We start from the raw sequence: 15,371 nt of genomic DNA, 5'->3' as shown, positions 1-15,371 counted from the left end.
TCGATAGTTTCGAGGTGAGTGCATTGATCATCACTTGATTATCTGGACAGAGACAGAATTTGAGAAGATGGAGTGATTTTTCCTGAAGGAGAGCCTCCCTCATAGCCAGAGCCTCAGCCATAAGTGGTGAAGTGACATAAGGCTCTCTAGTTGATCATTGTCCTAGTCTGACATTTAGTTTATAATCAGTTTTTGAATTAAATTGGAAACTTGTTGAGATACTGATGTGGAGTAAATGCATTGAATTTTAGCCTTAATTTATTTAACTGATTTATGCTATCGATTTGATTACTTATCGTACAATTCTTCTATCAATGTGAACATAGCCAATTGGGTGAACCATATTAAATTTATGTATCGTTTACTATGTTGCATTTATCATCTACTTTGTGCATTATATTGTTTTCTCGCATCTGTTATAATAGGAAGAGAGTCGTTGATTTGGAAGTAGGGGATCCGGATCTAACTGTAGCATATGAAGAGTAAGAAGTGAAACGTGGAATAGGGGTAGCGTTCTTGTTGTGACAATCCTTATACATACTTCAAGATCGAAACTTTTTAGTTATGTTATTGCATCTTAATTATAGATATTCTGTTTTCTGCCACCTCAATGTGTTATGTTTGTCTTCTGTTTTAGGTTCCATGCAGAATGTTTCATCAGACTCTACCGTATGCTCAGAAGTGTCTTCAACAACATATTTGTAATCCTCGAACTTGAAGTGTGTTGGTTTTTCTCACGTAAACGTGTTCATCGAAAATCCACAGTACACAGCGAGTGCTGTAAAAGGAAAATATTAGTTTGCATTAAAGTCATAGTTTTTATGAGAAACGTTCTCCTGTTGACACATCAGCGTTTTTTTAAATTTCTCGTGAAGACGACATTGTTAATAAACTTTTAAGGTAAGTTTTAAAAGTGATTCTTCTTTTAATATACAGTGCATAAGATACTTACAGTACAGGCGAGAAACTCTGACCAAACGCCCATTTGACTATTGTCATTTCTCCTGAATGCGTTTGGTCTCATTCCTTTTTAAATCATTATCTCCCCAAAAGGTGAAGGTGGTGACGGTTGCGCTCGCCGCCATTGTTGATCGTTGAAATCTCCCCTGGGGGGAGAGCGCGTGAACCCTACGGGGATCCTGGATTAGTAACTTAGTTGTTGTTTATTGAGATTAATAATTAATTCAAGTTAATAAGCAACTTGCATCTCTTCTCCTTCGTCTTCTTCTTCAAAGTCCAACGAAACACCTAAACCTTATTATTCGCGTGTCTATTTTTATTACTTTATTTGTCGTTGAAACAAAACCTCCGTTCGTTCCGGTCTCTCTCTCACATCGACGATGGCCAGGCAACGGCGGCGGTCTCTGTGTCTTCTAATCACAGTCTGGTTCCTTTCCGGTTCGGTACATGTGGTTCGAGCTCAAAACAGAACCGGAGCCACTACTGATCCAGACGAAGGTGTGTCACAGTCTTCTTTTTTCTTTCAAAATAATCGTCGTAGTCTTGTAGGTCTTTTTTGTACCGGTTGGTTAGTTTTGAAAATTAAGAAATGGTTTGATTAGTAGTTAAGTGTAATTATAATTAGATAGAGATTTTTAAGCTAAGGAAGATGAGTCTATTAATTTAATAAACAGCTCGAGCTTTGAACTCCATCTTTGCCGCTTGGAGGATCCCTGCGCCCAGGGAATGGAACATCAGCGGCGAACTTTGCTCCGGCGCCGCCATGGACGACAGCGTCACCATCGACGACAAAGCATACAACCCTCTTATCAAATGCGACTGCACTTTCAACAGCTCCAAAATCTGCCGCATCACCGCCCTGTACTCCCATCAAATAGCTATATTTAATTATCCCTCTTTTTTTTTTTCTTGATTTGATTTGATTTGATGCAGCAAGGTTTATGCGATTGAAGTTGTAGGACCTATCCCTCCCCAGCTCTGGACTTTGCACTACCTCACTAATCTGTACGTATGCTTCTTCCTTTTTTCCCTATTCAATTATAGATATGATCTGATCACATTCACACAAATTATGTCTTTCAGGAACTTGGGTCAAAATGTTCTTACAGGCTCCCTCCCTCCTGCTATTGGTAATTTGACTCGTATGCAATATATGTAAGCCTCCTCTCTCTTCTTCACTTTCTCTTTCTCCACCAACATTCCCTCTCTCATTCTCAACTATTCATCACGTAGGACTTTTGGGATCAATGCCTTGTCTGGCCCTGTTCCCAAGGAAATTGGTTTGCTTAAAGATCTAAGATCACTGTAAGCTTTGCTTTGCCTTTTTTTGCTCAGATATTATATAATGTTTTCAGACTACTTCTTTCTAGAAGACTTTGATGCTTCCTTATCTTGTATACAACATGCAGTAGTATTAGCTCAAATAACTTTTCTGGTTCTATACCACCTGAGATTGGGTCTTGTACTAAACTACAGAAAATGTGAGTCTCCTTTTTCATTTCTACTCAGCTAGTATTTTTTTTATGTAATCATTTCCGATATGCAAACTTAAAACTTCCATATCATTTATATAAGAAGAATATACTTGTACTACTGCAGGTATATAGGAAGCTCTGGACTCACAGGGGTAATACCTCTGTCATTTGCTAATCTTGTTCAGCTCGAAGATGCGTAAGCTTCTTTTTTTTTTTTAATGAATTTGCTTATATAAGTCTTATGGTTGGATTACTACATCTTCTTTTCGTTTTTTCCTAAATTATGCTGGACCAGTTGGATTACGGATCTGCAAGTTACAGGTCCAATACCGGATTTTATAGGAAACTGGACCAAACTTACTACCTTGTAAGAACATTTCCTTCTTCTTTTTTCAGAATTATATAATGGATTTGTTCCTCTTGATTTTTATTTTCTACATTAATCCTTCTCTTAGTAGAAGAAAAGGCCTCGTTATTTTCCAAGTTTGAGATTCAATACATGTTTTACTACAGGAGAATTTTCGGAACTGGTTTGAGTGGTCCTATACCGTCATCATTTTCCAACTTAACTTCTTTGACCGAACTGTATGTGTTGTTCCCATTGGTGTTATAACGATATTTTTTTTTCATTCATTCCCTTTCTCCTCCACATATATATAGCTCCTATTCTAAATGTACGTAGGAGGCTTGGTGATATATCCAACGGCAGCTCTTCTCTTGAAATCTTCAAAGACATGAAATCTCTAAGTACATTGTAAGACCACTTCTATTCAACTTATTTTAGTTCAATCTTTGATCACATTTGTGTAGTATTGAACTGTTTCTGATATATGTTGCAGAGTATTTAGGAACAGCAATCTCACTGGGACGATACCCTCTTTTATCGGAGAATTTTCAAGTCTGCAACAAGTGTAAGTACACCATGTGTGTTTCTTCAATGTTATGATTGCTATTCTGTAAGTAGAGTGTGATTATATGTGAAAGTCACCAAAAGAGAATACGAAATGATCTCAAGTTGCTGATAATATAATGTCTTATTTTCCTTCTTTCACTGCTAAACGTGGATAATTTTAATGTATTACCGTGTAATTCGTGTCTGTTTTCCAGTGATTTAAGCTTCAACAAACTAGGTGGACCAATTCCAGCTTCACTTTTCAATTTAAGTCGACTTACTCACTTGTAAGATGATATGTTTTTTTGCTTTGTTTTCCAGTGATTAAAGATTATACCTGTCGATGTTACAAAAAATAAAAAAAGATTATACCTGTCGAAATGGTTTGATGTCTTCACTCCTCTTATTAGGTTTCTTGGGAACAACACGTTGAATGGTTCATTGCCTTCTCAAAAGAGTCAGACTTTGAGAAATATGTGCGTAACGAAGGTCCTTTATAAGTGTTTCGCCTTTGAAAGCCACCCCTAATTGTTGGAGGGTTTGTTGAAAACAAATCCTCCTGATATAGGCTCAAGTTTCCTTCAGCTATTAGTCGGCACTTATTCAATTTGAATAAGGTTCCAGTGGATTCTAATCAATGTTCTTTTATACTAACAGAGATGTGTCGTACAATGATTTGTCTGGAAGTCTTCCTTCATGGGTCAACTTACCAAACTTGAAACTGTAAGTAAAGAAAACACCACTTGTGTTATTCAATCTCGGAAAAAATTCTCATTAGGTTTCTTCATATCCAGCATGAAGTTTCCTATTTATAGGAAATATATATATATTACATTCATAACAAAAATGTATTTTATTTGTGCAGCAACCTCGTTGCTAACAATTTCTCCTTGGAAGGTCTTGACAAGAGGTGATTTTCTTAACTATGTTATTGTCGATGATGCTTGTTCCATCATGACCCACTTTTATGTATTTCCTGCAAACGGTTGCAAATGTAGACGACTTATCATTTCTTTTCTTTTTGGTTAAAAGTGTTTTACCAGGACTGAGCTGCCTGCAGAAAGACTTCCCTTGCAATCGAGGCAAAGCATTATGTAAGTGTAACAAATGGACAGTGCTTGTGTGTACTGTTGGAAAAAATTGCTTATGATTTTTTTCGATTTTATTGATGTCTAGATTCTGAATTTTCGATCAACTGCGGAGGCCCACCAATACGGTCTGTGAGCGGAGCATTATTTGAGAGGGAGGACGAGGAGCTGGGACCAGCTTCTTTTGTCGTGAGTGATGTTCAGAGATGGGCAGCCAGTAGCGTGGGACTTTTTGCCGGAAGTAGCAGTAATGTATACACAGCGACGTCACAATCACAATTTATCAACACTTTGGACTCGGAGCTTTTTCAGTCAGCAAGACTTTCTGCATCTTCCCTGAGGTATTATGGGTTGGGGCTAGAAAATGGAGGCTATACAGTAACACTTCAGTTTGCTGAAATTCAAATCCTTGGTTCTTCTTCAAACACTTGGAGAGGTTTAGGAAGACGACGTTTTGACATTTATGTCCAGGTCTGCACTACTACTTAATCTAGCTTTCGGCTTTACAAGTTAAGTTAACTTGTTGTTGTTGTAATATATTATAACCTTTTGCTCTGTTTTTCCAGGGAAGACTTGTTGAAACAGATTTTGATGTACGCAGAACAGCTGGTGACTCTACTGTTCGAGCCGTTCAGAGAGTATATAAAGCAAATGTAACTGAGAATCACCTCGAAATTCATCTTTTCTGGGCTGGAAAAGGAACATGTTGTATCCCCATTCAAGGGGCGTATGGGCCTTTAATATCGGCTGTCAGTGCAAAATCAGGTAACACAAGAAATGGCAAATCCTTTGTTGTTTGATATATTTCTGTTCACAAGTTCCCTAAGTGTTGTTATCCAGATTTTACACCAACTGTGGGCAATCGGCCACCATCAAAGGGAAAGAACAGGACCGGTACTATTGTGGGTGTCATTGTTGGCGTAGGACTCTTAAGTATCTTAGCGGGTGTGGCTATCTTCATCATCCGAAAAAGAAGAAAGCGGTACACAGATGATGAAGGTATACATGTAAATATGTAATAAGAACACAAACTTGAATATCATCTTTCAAATTGGTTCCTTTTTTTTTTTGTTCTTGCAGAGCTTCTTAGTATGGACGTAAAGCCTTACACCTTTACTTACTCGGAACTGAAGAGTGCAACTCAAGATTTCGATCCCTCTAACAAGCTTGGAGAGGGAGGATTTGGGCCCGTTTATAAGGTATGTCCCATTTACTTGCCGGAAATCACAATATATATGTGATACCTTTTTAATATGTTTTCTTTCGAATAACACCTTCAACAGGGAAAACTCAATGATGGAAGAGATGTAGCAGCGAAGCTGTTGTCGGTGGGATCCCGGCAAGGGAAGGGACAATTTGTTGCAGAGATTGTAGCGATTTCCGCAGTTCAACATCGCAACTTAGTAAAACTTTATGGGTGCTGCTACGAAGGAGATCATCGTTTGCTCGTATATGAATACCTTCCTAACGGAAGTCTTGATCAGGCTCTATTTGGTACGCTCAAAAAAAAAACATGATTTATCGACCTATGCTTCTCCCAGCACTCATTATGCCGTTGATTTTGATGTTGCAGGGGATAAGACCTTACATCTTGATTGGTCAACTCGTTATGAGATATGTCTTGGAGTTGCCAGGGGTCTAGTCTATCTCCACGAGGAGGCGAGGCTTCGCATTGTACACAGGGATGTGAAGGCCAGCAACATTTTACTGGACTCTAATCTGGTCCCAAAAGTTTCTGATTTTGGGCTGGCAAAGCTGTACGATGACAAGAAAACCCACATAAGTACCCGAGTAGCAGGGACGATGTAAGTATTCCCCAACCCTGACTTTTGGTTTGCAACACAGTTATGGATTTTTTAAGACGTGTTGTTGGGACCAATGCAGTGGATATCTTGCGCCAGAGTATGCCATGCGCGGACATCTATCAGAGAAAACTGATGTGTATGCCTTTGGTGTTGTGGCTCTTGAGCTAGTGAGTGGAAGGCCAAACTCCGATGAGAACTTGGAGGACGAGAAAAGATATCTTCTTGAATGGGTACGTTAACTTGCTTGTTATAATTTGATTGATCTATTCCAACACTTATCTGTAATCAACGTAGGGAAGATTTGCTGTGCTCTTCAGCAAAAGCTGATGTTAAGTTTGTGTACAGGCATGGAATCTACACGAGAAAAGTCGTGAAGTGGAGCTTATCGATCGTGAGCTAACTGAATTCAACATGGAAGAAGTGAAGCGCATGATAGGCATTGCTCTGCTGTGCACTCAGACATCACATGCCCTGAGACCACCAATGTCAAGAGTGGTGGCCATGCTTTCGGGAGACGTTGAGGTGAGTGATGTCACCTCTAAGCCAGGCTACCTAACCGACTGGAGATTTGACGACACCACGAGCTCTTCTCTTAGCGGATTTCAAACCAAAGGGACTTGGGCTTCTGATTCCTTGTCCACGAGCTTTGTGGCGCCTGGCTCCGAGATATCACCCGGAAGCGCCGACTCTAAACCGATGCTTGGAGTGAAGATCAACGAGGGAAGATGAGAAAGACCCTTCCTTATCTGTAACTAACTATAGAGATATATGTGTTTTGTGTAGGTGAATGAGGATCACTATTTTCTTCGTTTGATTAGAGAAACGTATATCACTTTTGATTCAATAATGATAATTAAGCTCTTTCGGTTTTCCTCAAATCTGTTGAGAGAGAAATTTGTAGCGGAGTGAAGTTGATACTTTGCTATGGGAAGAAGAGTAAGACTGTGCATTATGTGTTGTGTTCCCAAAACTGCATAGACAAAGTGATTCCACGAGAGCAGACTAGACTCATGTCATGTTTTAGAGGTTCAAGTTGAAGAGCATATAGTCCCTACTAATTAGTTCCGTTGTCTGCACGGCCCACATATATAACACAAAAAGGGTCGCGTGGTAATGTAAAAACAAACAAAAAAGTTGTCAAAAGTCTTTACTTGTACACAGAGACTTTTGCATATTCACAAGTCAAGTAGGCATTATTGATGGTATTGTTCATATAGTACAATGCATATATCTTGTCTTGATGTAATAAATATCATGAGCATGGAAATTACTATAGACCATAAATACCATCATGGAGGAAAGAGCGACGAAGGAACGAACGAAAAGGGACAACAAAATCAACACAAAACTAATAATGATGTGACCAGTGAGGAGAGTGTAGTGCAAAAAAAAAAAAGGACCGATGAGCACTGATAGAGTAGTGCAAACACGGTGGTACTGGTCCACCACCCTATCACTAATTATTAAAGAGTTGTAAATCTCTCCACTCATTCAGTCATTCTTATCGTGTGGTGAAAAGTTGTCAAACCACATTACAAGTCAGTGAAGAAATGTTATTATAAGTCAATGGAGCCTAAGGATAATCATGGCTAGAGAATTTAAGGGAGCTTTTTCTTGAAAAGTAAGACAGACCACCATTGTTTCTAAACTAAACCCACACACACAAAAAAATAAAGATAGAGTAAGAACCTCCGTCGACGAGGATGCCCACGTGCCTGCACCTCAGTGTCTGGTTCATCTTGTGTATATTCGGTTCGATTCACCTGGTTCGATCTCAAAACCGAACCGGAGCCACTACTGATCCCGACGAAGGTCTGTTAATTTGTTAGTTGAACACTTTGTAACCAACTAATTAAGTGTGGGGCTATTGGTTGGTGTATTTTGATGGATTTGAAAATCCAAACTAAATCTAGTGTTATTGGTTCTATGATTTTAAAATATGTATTGAAATCATGTGTTATTCATTTAATGATTCATAAATTCTAATTCAAATCAAGTGTTATTCAATCATACGGATTTACTAATAGATTTGATTTCATAATGTATTTGAATGGATTTGCATGAATTTCTTTGTTAAAAATACAAAAGGTCCAAATTCGAGGGAAAACCTCCGGATTTGTAAATACTAATCTGAGAGAATTTGAAAATTTGTATACTTTATTTGGATTTATAAATACTGTATGGATTTCTAAATCAATCAAAATATATAACTGTTAATTTGCTTGGTTAAGTACTGAAAGTACGTACTGAGCCGTTGTGGTGTGGTGTAAAACAACAGCGCGAGCTTTGAACTCCATCTTTGCCGCTTGGAGGATCCCTGCGCCCAGGGAATGGAACATCAGCGGCGAACTTTGCTCCGGCGCCGCCATGGACGACGGCGTCACCATCGACGACAAAGCATACAACCCTCTTATCAAATGCGACTGCACGTTCAACGGCTCAACAATCTGCCGCATCACCGCCCTGTACAGTACACACCCCCTCTTTCCCCCTATATATATATATATATGTTGTCTTTGTGCATTCATTCACCCACTGAATGTTTTACCATGCATGCATGTTGTTGTTGTTTCAATATTACACAGCAAGGTTTATGCGATGGATGCTATAGGACCTATACCTCCACAGCTCTGGACTTTGACACTCCTTACAAATCTGTACATATATATTTGACTTTACCTGTTCCTTGTCTTTTTCTTTTATCATTTATTTTTATTATTGTTATCATAAAAAAAAAAGAGCACAACACACATGCATCTGTCTTTCTTTCAGGAACCTGGCTCAAAATTATCTTACGGGCTCCCTTTCCCCTGCAATTGGAAATCTGACTCGAATGGAATGGCTGTAAGGCCTCGTATATTGATTGAAACCTCTCTAGCTAGTTATTTATCTCTCACACTTCCAACTCTGTTAGGACTTTTGGGATCAATGCCTTGTCTGGCCCCGTTCCCAAGGAAATTGGTCTGCTTACAGAATTGAAATTGCTGTAAGCTTCTTCTTCATTCTTTTTCTTTTTTTTAAGAAAAAAAAAAAGAAAGTCACAAATGTCAGATTTTGATGCTTCCACCTATCTTTTATACATTTTTCTGCATGCAGTGGTATTAGTTCAAATAAATTTTCTGGCTCTATACCAGCTGAGATTGGGAATTGCACAAAACTACAGCAAATGTGAGTCTGTGTATCTTCTACAAGCATTTTTTATGTATATTCATTTCCTAGTTATAAAGTCTTAAACCTTGGACATCATTTTTATTGTTAATATTCTTGTCCATTTAATTACTTCTTACGTACATCTGTTAATTAATGCAGATACATGGATAGTTCTGATTTCACCGGGGCCATACCTTCATCATTTGCTAATCTTGTGGAGCTGCAAACCGCGTTAGATTTTGTTTTATTGAATTTAGCTTTACCGTTAACTTTTCCTACGTGCCACTTCACATTTTTCTACTTAATGTTGTATCAGTTGGATGATGGATCTGGGAGTTACAGGTCGTATACCTGACTTTATAGGAAGATGGACCAAACTTACTGCCTTGTAAGAAGATTTCATGTTTTACAAAATTTATATAATGGACTTGTATCTACAAGCATTGCTCTTGTTAAATTTGAGATTCTATAATTGTTGCAGGAGAATTGTCGGAACTGATTTAAGTGGTCCCATACCGTCGTCATTTTCCAACTTAACTTCTTTAACAGAACTGTATTTGTTGTTTACATTGGTGTCACAACCATTCATCTTTCTTTTATTCCAAGTCTCCTCTACATATTTAATAGCTCATGCCTATTCTAAATGTACGTAGGAGGCTTGGTGATATATCCAACGGAAGCTCTTCTCTTGAGTTCATCAAAGACATGACATCTCTAAGTGTACTGTAAGCCAACTTCGCTTAAACATCTTCTAACCTAATTCGTATATATATATGATCGATCACATTATAATGTACTTGTCTGTATTTTACATATTTCGCAGAGTATTGAGGAACAGCAATCTCACTGGGACAATACCCTCTTATATTGGACAATTCTCAAGTCTCAAACAAGTGTAAGTACAACATAAACATGTCCTGAAAACTCCAAGCTGCTTCATGGTCTTTTTCGTTTAAAATAGTGTGATTCTTGTCTATTTTCCAGTGATTTAAGCTTCAACAAACTACATGGACCAATTCCGGCTTCATTGTTCAATTTAAGTCAACTTACTCACTTGTAAGATTGATATGTTTTATGCTTTGTTTTCCAGTGATTTAAAGATGATAATTGTCAAAAAAAAACAAAAATTATGTCTTCACTCTTCTTATTAGGTTTCTGGGGAATAATACGTTGAATGGTTCCTTGCCCACTCAAAAGAGCCAGACTTTGAGCAATATGTGAGTAATCAATTCCTTTATATTTGATCATCTTTGAAAGCCACAAAGTCCTGATATAGACTCAAGTCGTGTACAAGATATATATATATATAATCAGGAAACTGTTTTGGAATAGATAATTAACATATATATACTTTCAGAGATGTTTCGTACAATGATTTGTCTGGAATTCCTCCTTCGTGGGTCAACTTACCGAACTTGCAACTGTAAGTAAAGAAAACACTAAACCTTCTCCTTGTGAGTTTTTTCAATCTCAGGACATAATTTCGTAGTGTATAATTCATTATGGAGCTTCCTTTTTGTAGAAAATATTTACTAGAATCATAACAAAACCATATATGTTATTTGTGCAGCAACCTTGTTGCCAACAACTTCACCTTAGAAAGTCTTGACAACAGGTGGTTTTGTTAAATATTTTATATGTTCTTGTGGATGCCTGAAATTCCAACATTATATTTATCTCTTTTCATTTCATAAAAGGGATTTACCAGGACTGAACTGCCTGCAGAAAAACTTCCCTTGCAATCGAGGCAAAGCATTATGTAAGTATAACAAAGAGATATTCTAATAGTCATTTTTATACATGTGCTATGGATGGAAAAAGATAATCATAAATGTTCTTCTATTGATTTGTGTCTAGATTCTGACTTTGCTATCAACTGCGGAGGCCAACAAATACGGTCAGCTAGCGGAGCAGTATTTGAAAGGGAGGACGGGGCTCTTGGACCAGCTTCATTCGTCGTGAGTGATGAACAGAGATGGGGAGCCAGTAGTGTAGGACTTTTTGGCGGTAGTAGTAATATATACATAGTGACTTTACTATCACAATTTATCAACACTTTGGACTCGGAGCTTTTTCAATCAGCAAGACTTTCCGCATCTTCCCTAAGGTATTATGGGTTGGGGCTAGAAAATGGAGGCTATACAGTAACACTTCAGTTTGCTGAAATACAAATTATTGGTTCTTCTTCAAACACTTGGAGAGGTTTAGGTAGAAGACGTTTTGACATTTATGTTCAGGTCTGCACTACTTCTTGATCTAGCTTTTCTGCTTTCTTGGTGGTGTAATAACCTTTTTGCTCTGTTTTTCCAGGGAAGACTTGTTGAAAGGGATTTTGATATACGCAGAACAGCTAACGACTCTACCGTCCGAGCAGTTGTGAAAGAATATAAAGTTAATGTATCAGAAAATTACATCGAAATTCATCTTTTCTGGGCTGGAAAAGGAACATGTTGTATTCCCATTCAAGGTGCTTATGGGCCATTAATATCTGCCGTCAGTGCAAAACCAGGTAACAAAACACAACTGGCAAGTTATTATTTTGTTCCTTCTGACACAAGTAAATACCTAAGTGTTACATATATGGTTGTTCAGATTTTATACCAACTGTGGCTAACAAGCCACCATCAAAGGGAAATAACAGGACTGGAACCATTGTGGGTGTCATTGTTGGCCTGGGACTTTTGAGCATCATTGCGGGAGTGGTTATCTTAATCATCCGAAAAAGAAGAAAGCGATACACAGATGATGAAGGTAATAAACTTGAATTTTTTAAACGTTCAAATTTGTTCACTTCTTAAGAACCGGATTGTTGTTGTTGTTGCTGCAGAGATACTGAACATGGACGTGAAGCCTTACACTTTTTCTTACTCTGAACTTAAAACTGCAACTCAAGATTTCAATCCCTCAAACAAGCTTGGAGAAGGAGGATTTGGGCCTGTTTATAAGGTATAAATGAGACTGACCAAAAAACAAAAGATTTTATACTTTATTTATTTATTATTATATTAACACATTCAACAGGGAAACCTGAATGATGGACGAGAGGTGGCGGTAAAACAGTTGTCGGTTGGATCCAGACAAGGAAAGGGACACTTTGTTGCAGAAATAGTAGCAATTTCTACAGTTATGCACCGCAACCTAGTAAAACTTTATGGATGTTGCTATGAAGGAGATCATCGTTTGCTCGTCTATGAGTATCTCCCCAATGGAAGTCTTGATCAGGCACTATTTGGTAGTGAACAGAGAGATAACGTTTCTATCTCCTGCTTTATCTATCATATCTTTGCTTTTTTGCTCAGAAGCTAAAATAGTCTCGATTTGGGTGTTGCAGGAGGTGATATTAAAAAGACTTTACATCTTGATTGGCCAACCCGTTTTGAGATATGCATGGGAGTGGCTAGGGGTCTAGCCTACCTCCACGAGGAGGGGAGTGTTCGAATAGTACACAGGGATGTGAAGGCCAGTAACATTTTGCTTGACTCTAATCTGGTCCCTAAAGTCTCTGATTTTGGTCTGGCAAAGCTATACGATGACAAGAAAACCCACATAAGTACCAAAGTGGCTGGGACCGTGTACGTATTCCAAAACCCTAAACTTCTTTTTTTTTTTTTGTAATTATGGAATTATTTATAACACACATGTTGTTGTAAATAGTGGATATCTTGCGCCCGAGTATGCCATGCGTGGACACCTAACAGAGAAAACGGATGTGTACGCCTTTGGTATTGTGGTACTTGAGCTAGTGAGTGGAAGGGGAAACGCAGATGAGAGCCTTGAGGGTGAAAAAAGATATCTTCTCGAATGGGCGTGGAATCTACACGAGAAAAGTCATGAAGTGGAGCTTATTGATCGTGAGCTAACTGAATTCAACGTGGAAGAAGTGAAACGCATGATAGGCATTGCTCTGCTGTGCACTCAAGCATCTCATGCTGTTAGACCACCAATGTCACGAGTGGTGGCCATGCTTTCAGGAGACGTTGAGGTGAGTGAGGTGACCTCTAAGCCAATCTACCTACCCGACTGGAGATTTGATGACACCACAAGGTCCTCTTTCAGCGCCTTTCAAACCAAAGACACGGGCGCTTCTGGATCCTACTCCACCAGCTTTGTGACGCCCGCAGAGAACGACTTTAAGCCTATGCTTGGAGTCAAAATCAATGACGGGAGATGAAACTGTCTCATATCCTCTTTGATGATGGCTATGGATATGTTAAAGTGTATATGAAGGAGGATTTATCACAATGTTCTTCTTTGGTTGGATAAACGTACTTTTCCCTTCATGTTATGAAAAAAAGAAGAGAAACATATTTCATTTCATCATCTTCTGGGATATATTTGCTACAAATGTATCCTTTTGTCTATTGTAATATAATTTTACTTAAACCATTATAAACTCTTACCACTTATGAATACAGAGCATCAAATTTTAGACAAAAAATAACCTGTTTCACTTTATTTTCAATAATCAAGTGCTTTCAAAATCTATTGGTTGGGTTGTTCAACGTCGATTTTGACTTTTTGTGTTATTTCGAATGCGAACTTTAAGACTAAAACTGAAGATTTTCTACGGATTTTTTCTCTTTTTAGCTACCTCTATCTTTCATTATGTTTTATTCATATTAGCTTATCTCTTAGAGCATGTGCATTGGGGTCTCTTAAATGGGTCTGTTAAGGGAATTGGGAATTAAAAAAAAGATAAACTGCCATTAAGTTAAGGGACAGATCCTAATTAGGGGATGGAAGGAACGTCTCTTCTGGGCCACGTGTTGGGATAGTATTGGAGGTGTGATTTTGAGAGGAAAACAAAAGTCGAAGGCGACGAAGAAGTCGGTGGATTCCGCGAGAAAGAGTCTCGGTGGTCTGATCGTGGGAGAATCTCGGCGGTGGCTTTCGTAGCCGAAGAATCGTCGGTGGGTTTCGTCGACGACCAATCTCTGTGGGCTCTCCTCGATGAAGAACCTCGGTGGCGTTGCTCGAAGAAGAATCTCGGTGGCTCTGAGCATCGGAGAATCTCTGTGGCTCTCCTCGACGGAGGAAATCAGCGGCTCTCCTCTACAAACAAACTCCTCGGTTGGCGCCTAGTTTAATCGAAAGGTAAAGCTCCAAAATTTAGATTTTAATTTTGAAATCCTCAATTTTGCATGTCTCAGATTGTGTTCATTCTTGGTCGCGTCGCATGTTTAGTCTGTTAATTCTCGATTCTGATAATGAGATCTTCATGGAACATGGAAAGCTTTCGCACTCTCTTGATCATTTCGTTTATTGATTTAGTCAATAAAAAAATTTCCATTCAATGAAAATCATGTGTATTAGTTCATGGTCTTTTGCACTTGAGCATATTCTCGTTACGTTTTGGGTCTCATGATGTAGATTCTTGAGAATGACGAACAGCTTTGATCAATTTAATATAGAAATCCTCTGTTTGATGTTTGTTGTATAAGTTCCTCTGTTTGATATTTGATGTTTGTTGTATAAGTTCCTCTGTTTCACTTATAAGTTGTAGTCTCGGAGTTCTAGTTTCAGTTTGTGTTTCATGGTCTGGTTCTGTAATGGAGTTTATGTATTGCAGTAGTAACAAAGTTTGTATTTGTTGTTTTTGTTGTCGTTTTAAAAAAAAACACAAGTATTAAAGTTGGTGTTTGTTGTTGTGATGATAAATATCAGTGATGGTTTTGTGGTTTGATCAGTTCTTCGGCTTTGATTTTCAGGTTGATGGTTTGGTCAAAGAGAGCATAGGGAGCATCCTTCTATTTTCAGGTTGATGGTTTGTGGTAAGTATAATGGTTTGGACAAAGAGATCATGGGCTCAGTTCACATGAAATGTCTTCTACAGGCGTTGTAGCTTCGTAGTTAAATATTTTTTTATTGTTAAGAACCTTACTTAAGAAACTACTAATAAACCACTTAATATTTCTTTAAAATTTTATGTTTAAAAATAAGTTAAATATTTTTTTATTGTTAAGAACCTTACTTAAGAAACTACCAATAAACCACTTAAATT

General features: G+C 38.1%; 2 protein-coding genes across 3 annotated transcripts; both read left to right on the top strand.

The window, feature by feature from the left end:
• The first annotated feature begins 1,031 nt into the window (after nt 1-1,031).
• Nucleotides 1,032-7,092, top strand: LOC106331260 (probable LRR receptor-like serine/threonine-protein kinase At1g56140). 2 transcript variants are annotated; one of them, XM_013769573.1, is made up of 24 exons: nt 1,032-1,458; nt 1,635-1,821; nt 1,894-1,965; nt 2,044-2,115; nt 2,194-2,265; nt 2,370-2,441; nt 2,560-2,631; nt 2,731-2,802; nt 2,949-3,020; nt 3,118-3,189; nt 3,275-3,346; nt 3,543-3,614; nt 3,738-3,803; nt 3,985-4,050; nt 4,193-4,237; nt 4,360-4,421; nt 4,504-4,886; nt 4,982-5,180; nt 5,256-5,414; nt 5,496-5,614; nt 5,699-5,909; nt 5,989-6,220; nt 6,300-6,450; nt 6,566-7,092. In XM_013769573.1, the coding sequence occupies exons 1-24, from the start codon at nt 1,341-1,343 to the stop codon at nt 6,947-6,949; spliced, it is 3,102 nt and encodes a 1,033-aa protein (XP_013625027.1). In that variant the 5' UTR covers nt 1,032-1,340; the 3' UTR covers nt 6,950-7,092. The 2 variants fall into 2 exon arrangements, with proteins under 2 accessions (XP_013625027.1, XP_013625028.1); XM_013769574.1 differs by lacking the exon at nt 1,032-1,458 and having other exon boundaries at nt 1,898-1,965.
• A 626-nt stretch (nt 7,093-7,718) lies between these two features.
• On the top strand, nt 7,719-13,687 carry LOC106331261 (probable LRR receptor-like serine/threonine-protein kinase At1g56140). The gene is made up of 23 exons (XM_013769575.1): nt 7,719-8,032; nt 8,499-8,685; nt 8,806-8,877; nt 8,993-9,064; nt 9,135-9,206; nt 9,317-9,388; nt 9,530-9,601; nt 9,687-9,758; nt 9,852-9,923; nt 10,024-10,095; nt 10,194-10,265; nt 10,355-10,426; nt 10,522-10,587; nt 10,728-10,793; nt 10,941-10,985; nt 11,068-11,129; nt 11,228-11,607; nt 11,681-11,879; nt 11,963-12,121; nt 12,198-12,316; nt 12,392-12,602; nt 12,702-12,942; nt 13,025-13,687. The coding sequence occupies exons 1-23, from the start codon at nt 7,924-7,926 to the stop codon at nt 13,539-13,541; spliced, it is 3,081 nt and encodes a 1,026-aa protein (XP_013625029.1). The 5' UTR covers nt 7,719-7,923; the 3' UTR covers nt 13,542-13,687.
• Nucleotides 13,688-15,371: the final 1,684 nt, after the last annotated feature.

Source organism: Brassica oleracea, chromosome C3 (genome assembly GCF_000695525.1).
Source record: "Brassica oleracea var. oleracea cultivar TO1000 chromosome C3, BOL, whole genome shotgun sequence".
NCBI lineage: Eukaryota > Viridiplantae > Streptophyta > Magnoliopsida > Brassicales > Brassicaceae > Brassica > Brassica oleracea.
Note: the sequence above shows the minus strand (reverse complement) of the source record. Positions and strands in the feature narration are given on the sequence as shown.